This window comes from Palaemon carinicauda, chromosome 22 (assembly GCF_036898095.1).
Source record: "Palaemon carinicauda isolate YSFRI2023 chromosome 22, ASM3689809v2, whole genome shotgun sequence".
Lineage (NCBI taxonomy): Eukaryota > Metazoa > Arthropoda > Malacostraca > Decapoda > Palaemonidae > Palaemon > Palaemon carinicauda.
This window is the reverse complement of record NC_090746.1, coordinates 90551103-90573688: the sequence shown is the minus strand read 5'-3', so window position 1 is coordinate 90573688 and position 22586 is coordinate 90551103. Positions and strand designations below refer to the sequence as shown.

At 41.8% G+C, this 22586-nt stretch overlaps 1 protein-coding gene across 1 annotated transcript in view; it reads right to left on the bottom strand.

Moving 5' to 3' along the window:
• The window catches only part of LOC137616615 (chromosome transmission fidelity protein 18 homolog), a 113245-nt gene extending 93713 nt beyond the window's left edge, over positions 1 to 19532 (bottom strand). The window contains exons 1-4 of the mRNA XM_068346520.1: positions 19342 to 19532; positions 9744 to 9872; positions 6822 to 6941; positions 5608 to 5833 (exon numbers count right to left, since the gene is read on the bottom strand). Of these exons, the coding sequence (XP_068202621.1) occupies positions 5608 to 5833; positions 6822 to 6941; positions 9744 to 9872; positions 19342 to 19454 (588 nt within the window). The 5' untranslated portion in view covers positions 19455 to 19532. The remainder of the gene's footprint in view (positions 1 to 5607; positions 5834 to 6821; positions 6942 to 9743; positions 9873 to 19341) is intronic.
• Between the last annotated feature and the right edge of the window lie 3054 nt (positions 19533 to 22586).

The window sequence follows — 22586 nt, the reverse complement described above, 5'->3', positions numbered from 1 at the left end:
GAGGTTTCGACTTCTTGACCAAATGAGGAGGTCCCTTGCGATCTCGTAAAGGCTCCTCGAATGGGTCCCCCCTTGTTTGGAGATGTAAGCCAAGGCTGTGGTGTTGTCCGAGTTCACCTCCACCACTTTGCCTAGCAGGAGGGACTTGAAGTTCAACAGGGCTAGATGAACTGCCAGCAGTTCCTTGCAGTTGATGTGGAGAGATCGTTGTTCCTCGTTCCACATTCCGGAGCATTCCTCTCCGTCCAAGGTTGCACCCCAGCCCGAGTCCGATGCATCTGAGAAGAGATGAAGATTGGGGGTCTGAATGGCCAAAGATAGACCCTCTCTGAGAAGAAGGTTGTGCTTCCACCACAGGAGAGTGGTCTTCATCTCTTGGTTGATAGGGATAGAGATTGCTTCCAGGGTAGAACTCTTGTCCCAATGAGCTGCAAGGTGGAATTGAAGAGGGCGGAGGTGGAGTCTGCCCAGCTCGACAAACAGGGCTAGGGACGAGAGAGTCCCTGTGAGACTCATCCACTGTCTCACTGAGCAACTGTTCCTCTTCAGCATGCTCATGATGCACTCGAGGGCTTGGCTTATCCTGGGGGCCGATGGAAAAGCCCGAAAACTCTGACTCTGAATTTCCATTCCCAGATACACGATGGATTGTGAGGGAATGAGTTGAGATTTTTCCAAATTGACTAATAGACCCAGGTCTCTGATAAGGTCTAAAGTCCAATGAAGATTCTCCAGACAACGACGACTCGAGGAGGCTCTCAACAGCCAGTCGTCTAGGTAGAGGGAGGCTCTGATGTTTGACAAGTGAAGGAACTTGGCTACATTCCTCATCAGAAGGGTAAAGACCATAGGAGCTGTGCTTAGGCCAAAACACAGGGCTTGGAATTGGTAGACGACCTTTCCGAAAACGAATCTTAGGAAAGGTTGGGAGTCTGGATGAATCGGAACGTGAAAATAAGCATCTTTCAAGTCCAATGAGACCATCCAGTCCTCCTGTCTGACCGCTGCCAAGACCGACTTGGTCGTCTCCATCGTGAACGTCAGCTTGGTGACATACTCGTTGAGAGCGCTGACGTCCAGGACAGGTCTCCAACCTCCTGTCTTCTTGGCCACAAGAAAGAGGCGGTTGTAGAAGCCCGGGGATTGATGGTCCCGGACTACAACCACAGCCTTCTTCTGCACAAGAAGCGACACCTCCTGGTGCAAAGCTAGCCTCTTGTCCTCCTCTTTGTAGTTGGGAGAGAGGTTGATGGGCGAAGTGGTCAGAGGTGGTTGAAGGAAGAATGGAATCCTGTAACCGAACCTCAGCCAACTGACAGACTGTGCGTCTGCACCTCTCATCTCCCAAGCTCGCCAGAAGGTCTTGAGTCTGGCTCCTACTGTCGTCTGGAGAATCGGAGAGTCAGTGTTTTCCTTTGGATGACTTGGATCCTTTCCTGGACTTGCCTCTGTAAGAGTCTGGACGGGAGCTTCCTCGGCTGGGGGCTCTACCACGAAAGGGCGGTATGAATCTAGTCGCAGGAGTATCAGTCACTGGGGAGCGGTAAGTCTTAGGGGCTGAGGTGGAAGCCTTAGACTTACGAGCCGAAGAAGCCACAAGATCGTGCGTGTCTTTCTGAATCAAAGCAGCCGACAAATCTTTAATGAGCTCTTCGGGAAAAATAAACTTCGAAAGAGGAGCAAACAGAAGTTGTGAACGTTGGCAAGGGGTAATGCTGGCGGAAAGGAAAGAACACAGCTGTTCCCTTTTCTTCAAAACCCCTGACACGAACAAGGACGCTAGCTCGCCCGATCCGTCTCTGATGGCCTTATCCATACAGGACATTAACAGCATGGCAGAATCTTTGTCCGTATGGGAGGTTTTCTTGCTGAGGGCCCCCAGGCACCAGTCTAGAAAATTAAACATTTCAAACGCTCTAAACACTCCTTTAAGCAAGTGATCCAAGTCCGAAAAGGTCCAACACACTTTTGAGCGTCTCATAGCAGATCTTCGAGGCGAGTCTACCAGACTTGAGAAGTCAGCCTGGGCAGAGGCAGGTATTCCCAAGCCTGGTGCTTCCCCTGTGGCATACCAAACGCTCGCTTTCGAAGTGAGCTTCGTTGGAGGGAACATGAAGGAAGTCTTGCCAAGAAGTTGCTTAGACTGCAGCCATTCCCCTAGGATCCTAAAAGCCCTCTTGGAGGATCTAGCTAGGACAAGCTTGGTATAGGAAGACTGAGCTTGTTGCACTCCCAGCGAAAACTCAGATGGTGGAGAGCGGGGTATAGCTGAGACAAAATGGTCTGGATAAACCTCCCTGAGAAGAGCCAAGACCTTGCGAAAATCAAGAGACTGTGGAGAGGGTCTGGAGTCGTCCACATCCGAAGAGGGATCAAGGTGTGCTTCCTCATCATCCGAAATCTCAACCCCAGAATGAGGCGACGGGATCGGATACGAATGCTGAACCGCAGAGTCAGAACGAGCAGGAACAACAACAGAGGTGGAAGGAGGAGGTGCAGCAAGTTCCTGTTCCTGTGGTATGAGTGAAGCGTGAATAGATCGAGGCTGTGCAGAACAAGGTAAAGTTCCAGCAAGCAGAGATGTCTGAGTAGCAGGATCAGGGTGCACGGGTAGAGCTCGGTGCAGCAGTTGAGCAGACTGACTCACAGGTGGAAGAGGTTCAACATCGTACGCCTGGCAGATGGAGCTGCGACTGGGTGCAGCGAGTGCAGGCGGGTGCAGCACAGGCTGAACCGGTGCAGGAGGCTGGTGCACCACCGGTGCAGGCGGGTGCAGCAAAGGCTGAACGGGTGCAGGAGGTTGGTGCACCACCGGTGCAGGCGGGTGCAGCACAGGCTGAACGGGTGCAGGAGGTTGGTGCACCACCGGTGCAGGCGGGTGCAGCACAGGCTGAACGGGTGCAGGAGGTTGGTGCACCACCGGTGCAGGAGGGTGCAGCACAGGCTGAACCGGTGCAGGAGATAGGTGCACCACAGGTGCAGGAGGTGCAGCACTCTCAGCACGACACTCACGCATCAGGTCCGAAAGCTGAGCTTGCATGGACTGAAGCATAGACCACTTGGGATCAGCAGAGACAGTAGCAGACTGAGGTAAAGCCATAACAGTGGTTGCACCACCGGTGCAGCTCTGTTGTACCTTACTCCTCTTGGGCGGAGTACAATCGCTAGAAGACTGAGGCGAGTCAGAGCTGAGCCAACGACTGCAACCTGGCTGAGCACTCGTGGGTTGGACTCTGCGTTTAAGAGGTCTAGAGACCTGAGACCAACGATTCTTCCCCGAGAGAAGATCAGCGGACGAGCGGAAGACGGGCTCAATCGTCTGCAAGTGGGAGTGACGGTCTGTGGTAGACACGCCCGCAACCACTGAGGATGATTCTGTGCGCCTAACAAGGCCTGCCGAACCCTTATGCCCTTCGACATTGCTTCTCCCCTGGGCTTGGGAGCTTGCAAGAGGTCCCGGACTGGGAGAACGACTGGCTCGCACAGAAAAATCCCCACGCACCACACTGGCACTAACACTAGTACAAGGCACTGCACCGACACTAGCACTCGTCACAGCACTGGCACTAACTTCACCCACTGCACTCTTGGCCTTCAACTCTTTCACTTCGGCCATCAGAGACTTATGGTCACTTACCACTGACTCTACCTTATCGCCTAAAGCCTGAATAGCACGTAAAACCACTGACATATCAGGCGGAGGGCACACAGTAGGATCGGGGGTAGCCACTACAGGGGTAGGATCAGGAAGAGGATCATGAGATGAGGAAAATAAAGAAGAGTGAGAAGAACTCCTCCTAGCTCTAATTCTCTCTAACTTAGAAGAATACTTTAAAAGTCGGACAAAATCCAATTCCGAAAGACCGGCGCATTCCTCACATCGATTTTCTAACTGACAGGGTCTGTCCCTACAGTCAGAACAAGCGGTGTGAGGATCTACCGAGACCTTCGGAATACGTCTATTGCAAGACCTACAACGTCTATGGGAGGGGGCTTGCGAAATGTCAGACATTTTGTTTTCAAGAGAAGTCAAAGGGAGATCCAAAAAACAAGCAAAAATTCGTTAACTGAATTAAATAAAAGCTATCTAGCTAATATCAGAAGGTTTCCAGTAATGCGACAGCCGTAAATCAAAGAGAATACATCACCAAATAAGCGAGAATAAACTCGAAGACCATGAGCGTATCCCAGAACGTCTAGCCGGAGGCACGACAGAGGAATAATTGAGGAGGTGTCAACAAGAAGTACTTGAGTACCTGGCCACAGGTGGCGCTGTTAGTACACCCCCTTCTAGTATTGTGATAGCTGGCGTATCCCTCCTTAGATTTCTGTCGGGCAACGGAGTTGACAGCTACATGATTATCGGGTAAGTTTAATATTGAAAAAAAAAAAATTCTGACAGATATTCAACACAACTGTGTTTGGGTGTGTTACAATCAGGGTAGAATTCATTTGTTGTCCTCATGTATTTGATGTCTTCTATGGTGATTTTAGTAGCCACACTTGTAATACAATGAGGTAATTATGGGTACCACAGGAGTTAGAAAACTATCAGATAAGATCCAAGAAAGTAGACTGAGGTGGTATGGTCATGTCATGAGAAGAGATGAACAGTATATTAGGAGGAGAGTAATGGAAATGGAGGTACAGGGAACGAGAAGGAGAGGGAGACCAAAGCGAAGGTGGGTGGACTGTATCAAGGATGACCTTCGATCAAAGGGATTAACCGGTGATGAGGTGTGGGACAGAGGTAGATGGAGACAGCTGACCAGAAACATCGACCCCACATAGAAGTGGGAAAAGATGTAGACGAAGAAGAAGACTTTTAATACAATATTTTTCACTCAGTGGATCTTCCTGCTGCTCAACATGAAAGTCATAATAGATATGTTCAGCAATTTTTCTTAATGTAACCACAGCGGTTTTACCTTATCTTTGATTAATAATTTTTTACCAAAATGTTCACTAAGTCTAGAATTTATGGTTTGCATATTATGAAGCAACATCAGAATCTGAATGATCTTAGTGAATAACATCTTGTTCAAGGAATTTACAGTTAACCTTTTACTTGTGTGTTTTTCCTTGAAAAGGATTTTGGGTACAAGGAAATTTCAAGTATGGTCTATGGTGGGATATTAAAAGGGTAAACTACCATGATTTTTGGTTTCATAGGATCTTTGTCAATAATGTGCTTATCAAATCTAATTCAACAAGGATTTGATTACCTTGGCCCTCTAAATCTCTGATTACATAACGATAGTGTATTGTCTGATCTCCCACTGTAAGTACTTGTAACAACAATCATGTGGATAACAGTTTATTACAAAGTAAGCTGAAAAAGTTATTGCCATAATACAATGGCAGATTTTTCTCTCATAAACAATACCCCACATGTACCATGATAAACCTATTAGAAATAAGAATATCTCATTGAATTTGACTCCTTTATACAACCAGACTTCAAAAATAGAACATGGATAAAAAAAAATTTTAATTTATGTTATTACTTAGGTTCTTATACTAGATATTTTATATGGATGATCATAAAACAACTATCAAACTGTACACATCAAATGATGTGCTCTAGAAATTGAAGGATATACTTACAGGATCCATGTTAGTATGCTTGAATTTCATTGACAAATAATTTTCAAACCATCCTTGGGTTAACTTTTCATATTCTCCACATGACTCCACTGTCTTCAGGATTCGTTGGTATCTGGAAGCTAGAGTTGTTTGCTCTGACAAATCTTCCAAGTCTCCATTGAGATCAGGCATTGGGACCAAAACACCCTCATTATGCTGAAGTTCATGTGGATTAATCCTTCGCTTTCTATGAAAAGGATAAATCTGTGAGTACCATGATAAATGTAAATGAATTTTACATACTGATCATCTCTATTCCCTGGTGTTAATTTCTGAAAAAGTATCACTTGCACTAGAGATATATCAATCATTCCCATTAAAAAAAAAAAAAAAGCTACATCAACCCATTTATTTAAGAAGACTTCCAAATAATCACAAAACTACATTGAGAAGTATATTCAATCTATTCTTGAATTTAAAAGTAATAGCGGAATTAAAAATATAAGCTGCTAGTCTGTTCCAAATATGTAGTTTTATGATTGCTGTACTTCCTGTAAAAATATTTTTAAGTGCTCTAACGTAAGATTCATCTATTACTTGTCGTTAAAGGACTTTCATTACTGCTGAGGTTTTGACAGAATCAAAAGCTTTCTCATAGTCTGTGAAAATGAGTGTGCATAAAAATCACAGGGAAATGTGATGCTAAGATGCAAAAAAAAAACAAGGGAAAAATAAAATACAAAATATAATATTAAGTCCTGACTAGATTTGTAATACTTCTTCAGAGGACTGGTTCATCAAGCAAGGTCTCTTTGACATTTTATATGGTGCGGTAAGTGTATGAACATACATACAGATATCTACAAAACAATATTGCCCTTCCAACAAACCTACCTGGCCTATATTTCCAGGTGATTGTGGGAGGAGTGCATACACCATTAGACAGGGCTTAATCTTATATTTCCTATTTTCCTTTTCACACACACAAATCAAACAACACTAAAGGCAGTACTGTATTTGATGATTTCTTGAATATTGCGTAAGGATTATATCCTGAAATGCCAGTGCAGCATTTTGAATTATATTTCATAAATATTCTAATTGCAGCACTAAGGAGTAATGATATATAAAATTTGACAAAATCATATAAAATATAAAATTATGCAAATTAGTTGGGAGCTCAAATATTATTTATCTTACACTCACTATTAAAACTTAAGATATATGAAACTAACTTCTTAGGTCTTGGTATTGAGAAGATATCATGCCAAACATTGAAGAGAGATCGTTGGTAATCCTTTTGTCCAACAGCAGAGGTATCAACATCATTTAAACGGAGGTCTGTTTTGTTACTCCTAGAAAAAATAAGAATTCAAATTCATCCTTTTTAAACACTGCTTAAAACTAAAATAAACCCAGCTAATCTGTTAAAGAAAGCAATAATAATCCAACAAATCTATGAAGAATATTGACATTTTTTTCTTACATCAACATCAAAACAATAAATCTTTAAAATGTATACTCAATATGATAAAAGAATAGAAGTACAGTGTTTTAAAGCAGTCAATTTGAAAATAAAACAAATATACTGTAAGTATTTCTTCATAAAATTCATTGGCCCTTGTTAATTCTACAATTGAATCATGAATAAGTTTCATTTGAACTTAAGCATTATAAAATATTTGTTACTGAAGTGCTGATAAATTAGCTTTCAAACAAGTGGTATTAAGTTCAAACTGAGCATAATTTGGCTGTTCTAATTTTTTCTTATCACTGCTATTTTTCTGTTTATATACAGGTAGTTCTAATTTAAGATAATAAAATTTTCATATAAAAAATACTATTTCGATACTTACCTAGTGACAATTTCCTGCACCGTATCAATTTGGAGTGACAGCATTAAAAAAAAAAAATATGGATATAAAACTAGCCTACCTGAATGCCTGCAATCAATCAAACCTATTTGACCTTAATAACATCTGCCTTTCGTCCAAGCTTTACTTATTTTGGGATCCACCGGATTGAGGGGAAATTGGGCAAGTGAATATAAAAATACTGGGGAAGTTTTAAGAAGAGTTTCAATCTCATTGTCCAAAAATTCTGGACCAATTATTAGGCCTCTATGTGTTCGAGACTTCACTGTCAGAGAGTACAATACTATTGTTAATACATACCTCAAAAACCAACAAAACACCCACCCTAATGACTTGTACAGCTTGATGGTACAGATCTTCAAATAAGCAGAAAGGCATTGGGGTGATGATCATAGATATCTGCTTGGGGGGGTGGACCTAATGTCACTGATGATCCTGTATGCAGAAGGAATCAATCCTTCAGATGGAATTTCCCTCAACTAGACATCTGCAACTCCCTATGGCAGCTGTGGGGAGCCGCTATGGTAAACCTATTACAACATCCATAACTAACAGGATGATCACCTATTACTCCATGCAACTAGATCAAAAGGCTTGGATTAATGCCAGGCCCAGCAAAAGAAATAAAACAAACCTGTCAAGGAAATTAATCATGGTTCTTCTCTTAGTGACAAATACAGCACTTGTGTACTTGAAACCTCTATTATCCTGATTGCAGAATTCAAAATCTTTGTGAGGAATGAACAGAAACTATACTTTAAAAGCTTATAATAGGCAGAGGCCTCAATAGGAACAACAAAACTGATTTCTCATATCTACATAAGCATTTAAGTCAAACCTATTCAAAGTCTATGGTGAAACTTTGCATGTAGATCCTGGCAGTGGTTCTGACAAGTCTCAACAGACAACCTTACAAACCACTCCAAAAATCCTCTATCCAAAACTAAACCAGTAAGATAGTTTTCTAGCTGACTTTGGCCACCTTGAAAAATGTAAGAAAACTTCATGTACTATAAGACATAACTCACACTGAAGACTAAACTTGTTGGACCTCTCCTTTGCCCAGGATTTTGAGACTAAGAAACACACATTGAGGTCCTTCCATCATTATGACAATTCCTTTTGAAATCCTAGACCTGATCTTTTACTTTAAACTTGGGGATTCCTAAAGATTTCCATCCACCAGATTAACACCTTTGGAACCTTACACTCAAGAATTCTCCTAAAAAAAAAAAAAAAAAAAAATATATATATATAGGCCTATATATATATATATATATATATATATATATATATATATATATATATATATATATATATATATATATATATTTTACACATATATATCTGTGGAAAACTACTGTCATCAGGCCAACATAGGATCTTCAGTGGGATTTTGCCCAAATAAAGAATAAAGCCCAGGAGGTTAATACAATGTCAATCTCCATGACTTAATTATGGTACCATATTGAATTATCAGCTATACTAAAGGTAAGAATACGCAGACATCAGTCATACATCACCGCTATACAGTACTTCAAAGCCCCAACTCTAGATATACCTGGATGACTCTTCTCTCAGACTGATAGTCGCAGAGAAGAAAGTCGAGCAGTGGAAGGGTCAGAAAATATCTGATACTTCTCCTTTCCCTTAATCTATCTATCCTCTCTTTGGTATCTATAACAGAATCCAAGGAAATATTAAGACCTACACACACGTGAGTACTTGGGTATCAGTGTTATTGACCTTCGCTATCAACTACAGTATTGCTTTACAAAATAATAAACATGAAGTAAGAATAACACATTATCCCAAGGACCTTGAACAGCCAAAGGTAATACCTCTATTGCAGAATCTGATCTGGTCCAACCTGGTTGGTATCACTTACATCCTAGTAGCCTCAATAAAATTTAGGCATCTTATTGTTAGTGGGTTGTAATAAATGCATATTTTTCATATAAAGACATGTTTTCATATAAAAACTCATTAATCATAAAATCATTCTATTATGGAGCACTGGGTGGCTTAAGCCATCTACACTAGGGGCACTTATTTTTATATTAAATTGCCGCAGCTGGAGAGTCGTTACAGGGAAAAAAAGGCATCATATGACTAATAGGATTGAATCAAATAAAGACAAAACTTTATTCTACTTGGACAACTTCGCTTTTATTATATTTCTATATCATATTAAAGTGGCAATCAGAGATATGGCATAAGATTACTTGAAATTGCAATATGCCCCTAGAAGCCTCTAAAAATACTATAACTGAAAAAACCTACTTCACAAACTGTAGAACAGACATACACCCACGGATATCATTTTCCATCTTGTCACATAATGCCATTAATACTGTGAGGTCTGCTTTCAAGCGCTGTCTTCTGCACACCTCAGAAAGCCTCTGAGCAAGCCTGTGTCAAATTAAGAAAAAAAATCATAATCCTACCCAAATATTAGAAAGTTTTATGGCAACAGAAAAATATTTTAAAATAAAAATAGAGAGAGAAATTCATCATCATTATTATTGTATGACTTTTGCCATATAAATGATATTTTAATTATAAAATAAATTTTTGAATATACTTACCCGGTGAATATATAATAGCTGACGCCTCCGGCGGCTCGACAGAAAAACACAAAAACTCGCGAGCGATCGCTATGAAGGTTGCGGGTGTGCCCACCAGCGCCAACTATCGGCCAGATACCGCATATACATGTAAATAGCTCCAATTCTTCTCATCCCGCTGGGTCTCTATCGGGGAGGAAGGGGGGGCCTTTAATTTATATATTCACCGGGTAAGTATATTCAAAAATTTATTTTATAATTAAAATATAATTTTTAAATATTTAACTTAGCCGGTGAATATATAATAGCTGATTCACACCCATGGTGGTGGGTAGAGACCAGAGTTAATTAAGTTTACAGCGTATATGCTTAGAGTTTTTGACAGTTATATCATAACAAAACCCAAATATATATAGGTACCTGGTAAGGAAGTTGACTTAGACGATTACTCTGCCTTGTTAGTCTGTCTTCCTCACGAAGCCCAGCGATCCTCTTAGGATGCTGAAAGACTCCCAGGAGCTGAAGTATCAAGGGCTGCAACCCATACAACAGGACCTCATGAAACCCCTAATCTGGGCACTCTCAAGAAATGACATTTGACCACCCGCCAAATCAAAAAGGATGCGAAAGGCTTCTTAGCCTTCCGTACAACCCAATTAAAAAACATTTCAAGAGCAGATTAAAAAGATATTGGAATTAAGGGAATGTAGTGGTAGAACCCTTACCCACTACTGCACTCGCTGTAACGAATGGACCCAGTGTGTAGCAGTCCTCGTAAAGAGTCTGGACATCTTTTAAGTAAAATGACGCGAATACCGACTTGCTTCTCCAAACGGTCGCGTCCATAATACTTTGCAGAGATCTATTTTGCTTAAAGGCCACGGAAGTTGCTATAGCTCTTACTTCGTGCGTCTTAACCTTAAGCAAGCATCGGTCTTTTTCATTCAAGTGAGAATGAGCCTCTCGTATTAAAAATCTGATAAAATATGACAAAGCATTCTTTGACATAGGCAATGATGGTTTCTTAACTGAGCACCATAATGCCTAAGATCCACCTCGTAAGGGCTTAGTACGAGCTAAGTAGAACTTAAGAGCTCTAACTGGACACATCACTCTTTCAAGTTCGTTGCCTACGATCTCTGACAGGCAAGGTATATCAAAGAACTTAGGCCAAGGACGAGAAGGCAGTTCATTTTTGGCCAGGAAACCAAGTTGAAGTGAACATGTGGCTTTTTCTGTAGAAAAGCCGATGTTCTTACTGAAGGCATGAATTTCACTGACCCTTTTAGCCGAAGCCAAGCACACTAGGAAAAGCGTCTTGAGGGTGAGATCCTTCAGGGAGGCTGAATGTAATGGCTCAAACCTGTCTGACATGAGGAACCTTAGGACCACGTCTAAGTTCCATTCAGGAGTTGCCAAACGACGTTCCTTAAAGGTCTCGAAAGACTTAAGGAGATCTTGGAGATCTTTATTGTTGGAAAGATCTAAGCCTCTATGACGAAAGACCGAAGCCAACATGCTCCTGTAGCCCTTAATCGTGGGAGCTGAGAGGGAGCGAACATTTCTCAGATGTAAAAGAAAATCTGCGATTTGGGCTACAGAGGTACTGGAAGAGGACACAGATGCTGACTTGCACCAGTCTCGAAAGACTTCCCACTTCGACTGGTATACTCTGATGGTAGAAGCTCTCCTAGCTCTCGCAATCGCACTGGCTGCCTCCTTCGAAAAGCCTAGAGCTCTTGAGAGTCTCTCGATAGTCTGAAGGCAGTCGAAGCGCGGGGAGGCTTTGATGAACATTCTTTACGTGGGGCTGACGTAAGAGATCTACCCTTAGAGGAAGACTTCTTGGAATGTCTACCAGCCATTGAAGTACCTCGGTGAACCACTCTCTCGCGGGCCAGAGGGGAGCAACCAACGTCAACCTTGTCCCTTCGTGAGAGGCGAACTTCTGCAGTACCTTGTTGACTATCTTGAATGGTGGGAATGCATATAAGTCCAGATGAGACCAATCCAGTAGAAACGCGTCTATGTGGATTGCTTCTGGATCTGGGACTGGTGAGCAATAGATTGGTAACCTTTTGGTCAACGAGGTGGCAAAGAGGTCTATGGTGGGTTGACCCCAAGTCGCCCAAAGACTCTTGCACACGTCCTTGTGGAGGGTCCATTCCGTGGGTATCACCTGACCCCTCCGACTGAGACAGTCTGCCAAGACGTTCAAGTCCCCCTGGATGAATCTCGTCAACAGGGAGATGCCTCGATTTCTTGACCATATGAGAAGGTCCCTTGCGATCTCGAGCAGCGTGAGGGAGTGTGTGCCTCCTTGCTTGGAGATGTACGCCAAAGCTGTGGTGTTGTCTGAGTTGACCTCTACTACTTTGTTTCGAAGAAAGCTTTCGAATTTCATCAAGGCCAAGTGGACTGCTAATAGCTCCTTGCCGTTGATGTGCATGCTCTTCTGACTTGAGGTCCACAGACCCGAGCATTCCCGACCGTCCAGGGTCGCACCCCAACCCGAATCTGACGCGTCTGAGAACAACACGTGGTTTGGGTTCTTGACTGCTAGGGATAGTCCCTCTCTCAGACTGATATTGCTGTCCCACCCTTTCAGGCATGCCTTTACTGGTTCGGAGACTGGGATTGATACCGTCTCTAACGTCTTGTCCTTGTTCCAGTGAGTGGCTAGATGGAACTGGAGAGGCCGAAGGTGTAGTCTCCCTAGCGAGACAAACTGCTCCAGGGATGAGAGAGTCCCTACGAGACTCATCCAACTCCTGACTGAACAAACGTTCTCTTTTCAGCATTATTTGGACTTTGAGCAGGGCTTGTTCTATTCGGGTGGCAGACGGAAAAGCCCGAAAAACTGGACTGCGAATCTCCATCCCCAAATATAGAATAGTCTGGGATGGGATCAGTTGGGACTTTTCTAGGTTGACCAAAAGTCCCAACTCCTTGGCCAGACCCAATGTCCAATGTAGATCCTGCAGACAGCGATGACTGGACGATGCTCTGAGAAGCCAGTCGTCCAAGTACAGGGCTCAAAACTGGTACACCACATTCCTGTAAACAAACCTCAGAAACGGTTGGGAATCCGGGTGTATAGGAATGTGGAAGTATGCATCCTGAAGGTCGAGAGAGACCATCCAGTCGCCTTCCATTAATGCTGTCAAGACAGTTTGGTAGACTTCATCGTGAAGTTTGTCTTGACAATGAACACATTGAGCGCACTTGCCTCTTACGTACTCCTGCAGTGAACGTGGCTGCCAGATCATTGGAGCCATCCCTGATAGTCTTGTTCCTGCAGAGAACGTGGCTGTCAGATTATAGGAGCCATCCCTGATAGCCTTGTTTATGCATGACATAATTGTACAGCAAAACTTCAAACGCTCAAAAAAACTCCTAACAGGAGATGGTCTAGCTCTGAAGCCGACCATAAAATCTTGGAGCGTCTCATGGCCAGGCGCCAGGGAGAGTCTATGAGGTTTGAGAAGTCTATCTGGGCAGAGGCAGGAACTCTCAAGCCGAGAACTTCTCCCGTGTCATACCAGACGCTCGCTCTATAAGCCAGTTTAAAAGGGAGGGAAAGCAAAGGCTGTCTCCCCCAAACTCCTCCTGGTGATCAACCAGTCGCCTAGCAAACGTAAAGCTCTCTTAGAAGAGCGAGAGAGCACTAGCTTAGAAAACAACGGCTTCGAAATAGCTAGGCCTAGTGTAAACTCTGACGTTTAGGCGAACGAGGAGCAGCAGTTACAAAATGATCCGGACAAAGATCCTTAAAAATCAGCATGAGTTATTTAAAGTCCATAGAGGGCTGAGCAGCTTTTGGCTCCTCTCCGTCTGACAGAGTCCACAAGGGAATATCAGTAGGAGGGGGATCAGCAACTTCCTCATCTGAAGGAACCTCGTCTGACAATTGCCGAGTCTCAAGCAAGGGAGAGACTTGCTGTGGTGGCAATGCTTGACAAGCAGAGTCCACACGCAAAGGAGCATCAGTAGCAGTCAAGGACGATACGTCATGTAACTGCTTAAAGGACTGACCAGCAACAACAACAGGTGCGGGAGGACGCTCGAAGTCAACTCGAGACTGCCTTGACTGCCTAGACTGAGCAGTCAAAACAACTCTTGACTGCGGTGCTTGACGCTCAACGTCAAAACATGTCAACTTCGCTGGTTGGCGAACGTCCTGAACGTCAACAAGAGCAAGCGGCAGCGGCTGAACGTCCACAAGCGGCTGAGAGTCAACACGGGACTGCATCGAGTGAGGCTCTACAAAACGTGATTGACGTGACTTTGTAACGTCAACGTCAACAGGACGAGCAAAGGCTCGTTTGGGCGGCTGACGGCCAGGATCTCGATCAGCTAAGCGGCGAGGATCATCGTGAACCTGCTCAGCAGAATAGTCCTCCATAAGAGAGGCAAGCTTAATCTGCATGTCTTGCAGTACAACCCATTTAGGATCAACGGGAATGGGTGCGGTGAGAGACGAGGGTAACGTCTGTGACTGCAAAACCTTGCCTACACTAAGACTCTCGGAGCCTGTGTTACGCTTCTGTTTAGGCATCGAGCAGTCTTCCGATGACTGCACAGGGTCAGAGCTGTCCCAATGGCTACAACCAGGACGCTGGACCTGTCCTGAAGGGACTGACTTTCGCTTTAAGGGTCTCGAAACCTTGCTCCACGGTTTCTTACGCGATAAGCCTTCGGATGACGAGGAGAAAAACCGTCTCGCTCGTCTTATGGTAGGGGCGGTCTTGACGAGACACGCCTGAAACCATAGAGGGAACGTCTGTTCGTTGGTTAAAGCCTCTCGAACCCATAAGTCCTACGACATTACTTCTCCCTGGGGCATGGGAGCTTGCAAGAGGTCTCGGACTAGGCGAACGACAGGCACGAACAGACGAACCCTCTGTCGCAACACTGGTAACACTTTGCGCAATTATCACTTTATCACTACGATTTTCTGTTTTGCACTTACTTCACTGAAATCGAATTTTTCAATAATTTCACATTAGGCATGAATAAAACTGATTTCTACCTGAAGCACGCAATTCTACCCTACATCAAAAGGTTATAATTGCGAAATAAGTCGTATAATGTAAGCACATTAATACAAGCAAAAAACAGTAAACATATATATCGAATAAAACGGAAATATATAAAGATAAAAGGATCAGTGACTGGGGAGGAGACTAAACATTAGTTCATTCAAAACTACGTTTTCAATCTCTCACCGTACAGTGCCTTGGGACGAGAATAAAAACTAAAAACGTTTTATCCTTTCTCCCCGTACAGAGACTTGGGACGAGAGTAAAAAACTGACTCGAGAACAACGTTACTCGCTTGGGACGAGAATAAAGATCGGAACGTTCTCTCTTCCTCTCTCTCTCTCTCCGTCTCTCTCTCTCTCTCTCTCTCTCTCTCTCTCTCTCTCTCTCTTGATTTCACACCGAAGAGAAAAGCCCACTCACCTTTCGTCAATAAACAGGTTATTTGACCAAAGGAAAAAAAAAAAAAAAACTGAAAGGACTAAGAAATTGAAAATTAATAAGTTCCTTTAAATTAGTATTTAAAACATTTCAGTTTGAAAGAAGAATGAACAAAACGTCAGAATCGATTTACTCTTTCTGCAAAGTGAAACCGTGATTCTCTCTTTCTCTATCGTAACGATAGAGCGCAAACTGCGTAGCATAAATAAACCAAACGTTAGTTCATCTTTGAAACAGCACGAAGACTATTCAAAGAAAATCTTTTAAAAAATATCTACTAAAAAATATTCATTTAATAAGTTTTAAATCATTTGCTCTGTAAGAGTTATTAACGATTGTTCCTCTCTCTCGTTGTTTAACTTCGGTTTCCAAGTTAGGACCGCCTACTCTCGGATTAGGGGAGGAATAGGTAAGGCCGCATATAAACAAATCATTAAAATTTATCTTGATGTTTATTATAAATGGAAAGCTAATCAAAGAGGCCTAATAAAGGCGGGTGATATAAAATATATAGAGGAAAATCTATAATTAACAACAACAATTTATAACGTGATAAGATAATTGCTAAAAGCCTAAAACACACTTCCGTACTAAGGGAAGGGTCGGCCATTTTGAAAAGTCAAAGAAAGTCCAAAAAAACAATCCAAAGTCATCAACAATTAAATCTATCCAAAAAAGAGTTCAAGATTTAAGTTGAAGATAAAACACCTGCACTGCGAAAGCTCAAACCAAAAGGAAGTACTTCACCAAGACTGTTGAAAAACTCCAGGTTAACAGCGAGTAATGGTACGTCTTGTCGATCAGACCGACAGAGAAGAATTGGAGCTATTTACATGTATATGCGGTATCTGGCCGATAGTTGGCGCTGGTGGGCACACCCGCAACCTTCATAGCGATCGCTCGCGAGTTTTTGTGTTTTTCTGTCGAGCCGCCGGAGGCGTCAGCTATTATATATTCACCGGCTAAGTTAAATATTTAAAAATGGAATTTAGATTGGATTATGTTATATAGCACAGCACTGGGGCCTGTAAGGACATTCAGTGACCAAGTAAAATTGAGGGACACCCATGCATTTGCACTATGAATTAAAAGTTATGAGAGGTTGGACAGCAAGAAAGAAGATAGAAATCAGGAAACGAGGAAGAGTAGAAGGATATAAAGCAAGTGAAGTTAGGGAATGAAGGAATGCTGCAAAGACCCCGAAGTTCCTCCCTAGCTTCTCTTATAAATAATTGAAGGCATTTGAGAAGCACTGACACAATATAACTATTTTTCTTTTCTTTTTTGTCTAAATATCTATTATTGCTATTATTACTTCATTATCTTCAAATCACAAATGAAGTACAGCCAAAACATGAAACACTGAATTTTAATTTAAAAAAAAAAAAAAATATTTCAATACTTGAGTAATTTGTGCTAATATTTTACAAACTAAACCAAACAAAAAATAAAATTTATTTCTATACTAACCTGATGATCATATTGCTTCTTCTCTAGATACTTGCTTAAACATTTACTTATAAAATTTTAGCATTTTGAATTTTTTTATATTTTTTCTCTTCAATAAACACACGTACCTAGTAAACGAAAGAATATTCTAGCGGTAAATGGTAACTAATGTGGCATTTTCTGTGAAATCTGTTTAGAAGTAGAAATAACCCTATCAGCAGAAGCTATTGATTCATTTACAAGAATGTCATCTATACATGAATTGGATGCTCTTGATTTTTCCCTCTTTACTCAATAGTCTCCAGTGTCCTAGACATAATCCGTGGTGCCGAGTTCACCCCGTATCCCAATCTTGTAAGACAAAATATGTGATCCTTATGATTCACTAGTTAATATAGCCACAATTTTTCGTCAAAGCTCAACAGTAGGTAGCCCAACGTCAAACCCACAATAGACACATTCTCACCTGTCTGTCGCCATATACGTATTGTCTCACTCCATACATCAGTCACGTCATCACCAGTGTGACACTGGACATTCACATTAAGTTTCCTAAATCAAGCATTTGTCTCACCTTATTCTTTGTTGGCTGTTCCACTGCCATTAGAGGAATGATACCAGCCTTAACTACTTCTTTCCACGGAACTAAAATACCTTCGGCAATCCACCTGTCCACTTCCTTCTTCGAAGCCTCTAGCTTTTTATCATAAAAACTTACTTTATTCGTTAATGTCACTAGTTCATTGTTGTTACATAACCACCTGGCTGTCCATTTCTATCCATCAAACATAACATGAAAGTCTGGGTCTTCAATTACAACTGTTGAACAACTGTCATTACTCTAGCCACCTATCTATGCTCAACTTCTTGACTAACTGAAGCAACACCAAGACACAAAAACATAACTTTCATTGGGTCACTATGACACCTCACAATTTGTCAATAACATCAACTCCTAACACCACAACAATGCTATTAACCAGTCGATTCGACACTACAACCCTCACTGTCACACATTTACCGTTCACACCTAGCTCCCCCCAATATGCAACTTTACACTTAATATGACTTCCATCAAGAGCACTGATGTACACCTCTTCTACATTGGAACACAAATTTGGAATGTACCACAGATGTAGAGCAGCTTATATCTGCAAGTTCCTTTACAGGCCCATTACTAATTCAAACATCAATTATAGAAAATGTATCAAAGTGCACATTTTTACATCAAAATGGCAGCTACAGGTGTAGTAGTCTCCCCTTACTCTTGACTGGCCGTATGACCAATTTTATTAGACCTAAAACACCTCACCTGTGTCTATTTACTGTTGATTATCATATGAGGGCCACCACATTGGAAACATTGACCCTTACACTGGAAAGACCTAGCCCTCTTTTCAGGTTTCCTACCACCTCGTCCTCTTCCAATCTAACTGACAGTTACAGCTACCACACAATCTTGTTCTTTAGATGATAAAATCCTAGTATGATTAATCAATTCACTCACTGCATTGTCATCACATTTTGCACTTGCTGTAAAGCAACACTAATATTATCTGGTAAACCCTTACCACATCTTCTATACCAAGCTTATCAAACTTAGCTAAACCGGTCAACCTCCTAATCTCATTAGCATACACATCAAGTCGTTCTCCCGTCCACTTCACTTAAAACAGTTCTCCAAAAGCAGAGAATGGATCATCAGTAAATGCTACTTTCAGTTTTCCTGAATTTCTACTGTAGTTTCATGGTCTTCATCACCCATCTCCAATAAAGTACTAGAGCATCATAATCCAGAAACATAGGAATAAAACTGGCAGTCTGATATTTTCTGTAGATTAGCCACTAAAATCCTTTTCTTCAATCATGATACAATGTCCCTTCGCTGGTGAATGACTTAATCATGTCCATTACAATCTCAGACGACATACTTTCTTGGAATAGGCCTGGATACTTTGTAGTTAGACAAACCTTATAAGCTCCCTCAACAGAGTAATGGACAACCTTTGAGTTGCAACTCACCAACCAACGAGGAAAATAGTAGGAAAGGTCCTGCACCACGAATTCACAACCAAGGAGCCCCAGGGCAAACACCCTACCTGACCAGCAGCTACCAGAGAATCCCAACAGGTGAAAATAATCAATCTGACTCCCTAGTCACCGCGGCAGAGTTTGCCAAGTTGAATTAGAAAAAAATCCTAAATTCAATTAATCACACAACAATTACAGAAATTGTTTCAACAATTATTTTTCATTGGCTATTCGGAACAACATAGAAAAGGTATATAAACTGTATAAAAACCTATTACACTATTTATAATAGGTTGAAAAATAAGAAAAATGCGGTGTTAATTATTAAACATCGTAGCAGTAAACACTAACCTTGTACTGTGTGTTGGAGGGAACTGAATGACAAGAGCTAATAGCCTTAAAGGACGAAGAGCTGGAGTGTAAAGCTCATTACATATACAAATAACTGGCCTTTGTAATAACATTGCATTGTCTTTCTTCTTCTTTTTAGCTCCTGAATCAGCAGTAGCTTTCCCAGAAAGCAGGTTGACAAGCCAATTAATTGATGGCTGAAAAAGTAAATATAATTGTAAACGTGTACCTTCTGAATTTGAGAACTGTAAGTTGATATATCAAGAATAATGAAACATTGGGAAACCAGTAAATACAGTATTTAGAATAAATTTTAATATGATATTGACTCTTTTTCACATTCACTCAAAACAAAAAAAGAATCAAAGCTAATACATACAGTATATGCAAAGTGCTAAATCTAAAAATCTAATGAATATCACATGTAGAAATGCGGTAAAGACCTTAACAACTGACTGGTTTAGGTAACAGTCATACCAGAAGTTGTTAATAATCCAAAAATAAATGCTGTCCTGCCCATAATGACAATCGCAGACACAATATTTCCTTTTAAACTACAAACTAACTTAATGTTCATGGTTATATAATGCCACATACAGGAATGATTTGCAGTTATGTAACACCAAATACAGAACATTACCTTAATTTCAAAGACAAAAAGCCATTATTACAAAAAGGATTGAACATTTTCTTATAGAACAGCATCAATCTCAACTTAATTCTCCCCTGATAATAAATATAACTAAGTATGCTTTGCTGTATTCGGTCTTATATAATTAAATGGGATTTTTTTAGTTAAGTTGTATTTACAATCATTTAAGTGAGTGCACCTTAACTGAACGAAAGTAAAAGCAGACTAAGACCATACAGAAAAGGGCATACACAGTTACATAACAGGGGAAGATTAATTGAAATGACAAATTCGGAGATAATTTGTATTTTTCCTAACCATACAAACCTTCGCTATTTACATAGGGTATTACTTTCGGTGAAGCTAAAATGACGAGCCATTAGATTTTTAACGAGGGTTAACTACCCTCTCGCTAGTTAGCGAGGGGGTAGGGGAGGGGTAGCTAGCTACCCCTCCCCTACCCCCTCTTCGTCCTTCCCGTGCTCACAAACAGGGCTTGCACGTGAGGACGGACTGCAGCTCTTCTTTAAAGATAACGCCTCAGACTCCTTACTGGGCATAGTAGGAGATGGTCTGGGTCATCTGTTACAGAACGAAGACTCGAAACCCTGTAGGAGTCGAACCGTGGGTCCGGAACCCCAGGATTTTGAGTCTTAGCTAAATACTCAGGGACGAACCTGAACGTTACCTTCCCCCATCCCCTTGAATGGGCGACGTCGTACGAGAGACCATGAAGTTCATTGACACGCTTGGCAGAGGCCAGAGCGAGCAGGAACACCGTCTTCCAAGTCAGGTGACGAGCAGAAGCCTGGCATAATGGTTCGAACGGAGGTCTCTTAAGAGCCCTGAGAACCCGAACCACGTTCCATGGAGGAGGTCTCACTTCCGACTGAGGGCAGGTAAGTTCGTAGCTTCGTATGAGCAAGGAAAGTTCCAGCGAGGAAGAAATGTCCAATCCTTTCAGCCTGAAGGACAGGCTTAAGGCTGAGCGATAGCCTTTCACCGCCGAGACCGAAAGGGGCATTTCCTACCGCAAATATACAAGAAACTCCGCTATTGCTGGAATACAGTGAACCCTCGTTTATCGCGGTAGATAGGTTCCAGATGCGGCCGCGATAGGTGAAAATCCGCGAAGTAGTGAAACTATATTTACCTATTTATTCAACATGTATATTCAGACTTTTAAAACCTTCCCTTGTACATAGTACTGTTAACAAACTACCCTTTAATGTACAGAACACTTAATGCATGTACTACAATACCCTAAACTAAAACAGGCACAAATATTAAAGGCAATTTTATATCATGCATTTCCTAAACATGCTAAAAAGCAGGTTAAAAAATGGCAACCAATGTTTTGTTTACATTTATCTCTGATCATAATGAAGAAACAAACAGGAGGTAGAGCTTTGCTTATTACCCAGACATATTTCCCATACTATTCCCTTAGAACTACATCACATCTTCCTACTTTAGATATATATATATATATATATATATATATATATATATATATATGTGTGTGTGTGTATATATGTATATATATATATATATATATATATATATATATATATATATATATATATATATATATATATATATATATATATATATATATATATTTATATGTATAAACATATACATACCTACATATATACATACATATATATATATATATATATATATATATATATATATATATATAATATATATATATATATGTTACTGTATATCTATAGGTTATGGAAAAAATCCGCGAAGTGGTGAATCCGCGATGGTCGAACCGCGAAGTAGCGAGGGTTCACTAGTGCATCGAGGGGAGAGATACCCCTCCCACGACACCAACCACAGAAGGACTCTCCACTTTGCCTGGTAGACCCCTGTAGATGACTTTCGCAGGTGTCGAGGACATCCCTCTCCGCAACTTGTTGCGAAAAACCTCTCTCTGTGAGGAGATGCTGGATAGTCTCCAGGCGTGAAGCCGAAGCGAAGCTACAGCTTTGTGGAAGATGTTGCAGTGTAGTTGCTTGAGTAGCTCGTGTCGTGGGGGCAGTTTCTCTCGGGAGTTCCGTCAGGAGCTGCAGAAGGTCCGGGAACCACTCTGCATGATGCCATAGCGGAGCTATCAAGGTTATCGACAGGTTGACCGATAGTCTGGTCTTGTTGAGCACCCTTCTCATCAGACAGAACGGTGGGAAGGCGTACACGTCGACGTTGTCCCACCGTTGTTGGAAGGCATCTTGCCAGAGTGCCTTGGTGTCCGGGACTGGGGAGCAGTACAGCGGCAGCTTAAAATTCAAGGCTGTCGCGAACAAGTCCACTGTCGGGGAACCCCACAAAGTCAGGACTTTGTTGGCTACTAAAGGATCCAAAGACCACTCGGTACTCACTATCTGCGAAGCTCTGCTCAGACTGTCGGCGAACACATTCCTTTTGCCCGGAATGAAGCGAGCTGATAGTGGTATCAAGTGGACTTCGGCCCATCTCAGAATCTCTACTGCAAGAGGGGATAGCTGTTGTGAGGGAGGGATGAGGAGGGGGGAGAAAGAAGGGGGAGGAAAGAGAAGAAAGAAAGAAGGAAAAAAGCTACCTCCCTGCTTGTTGATATAAGCCA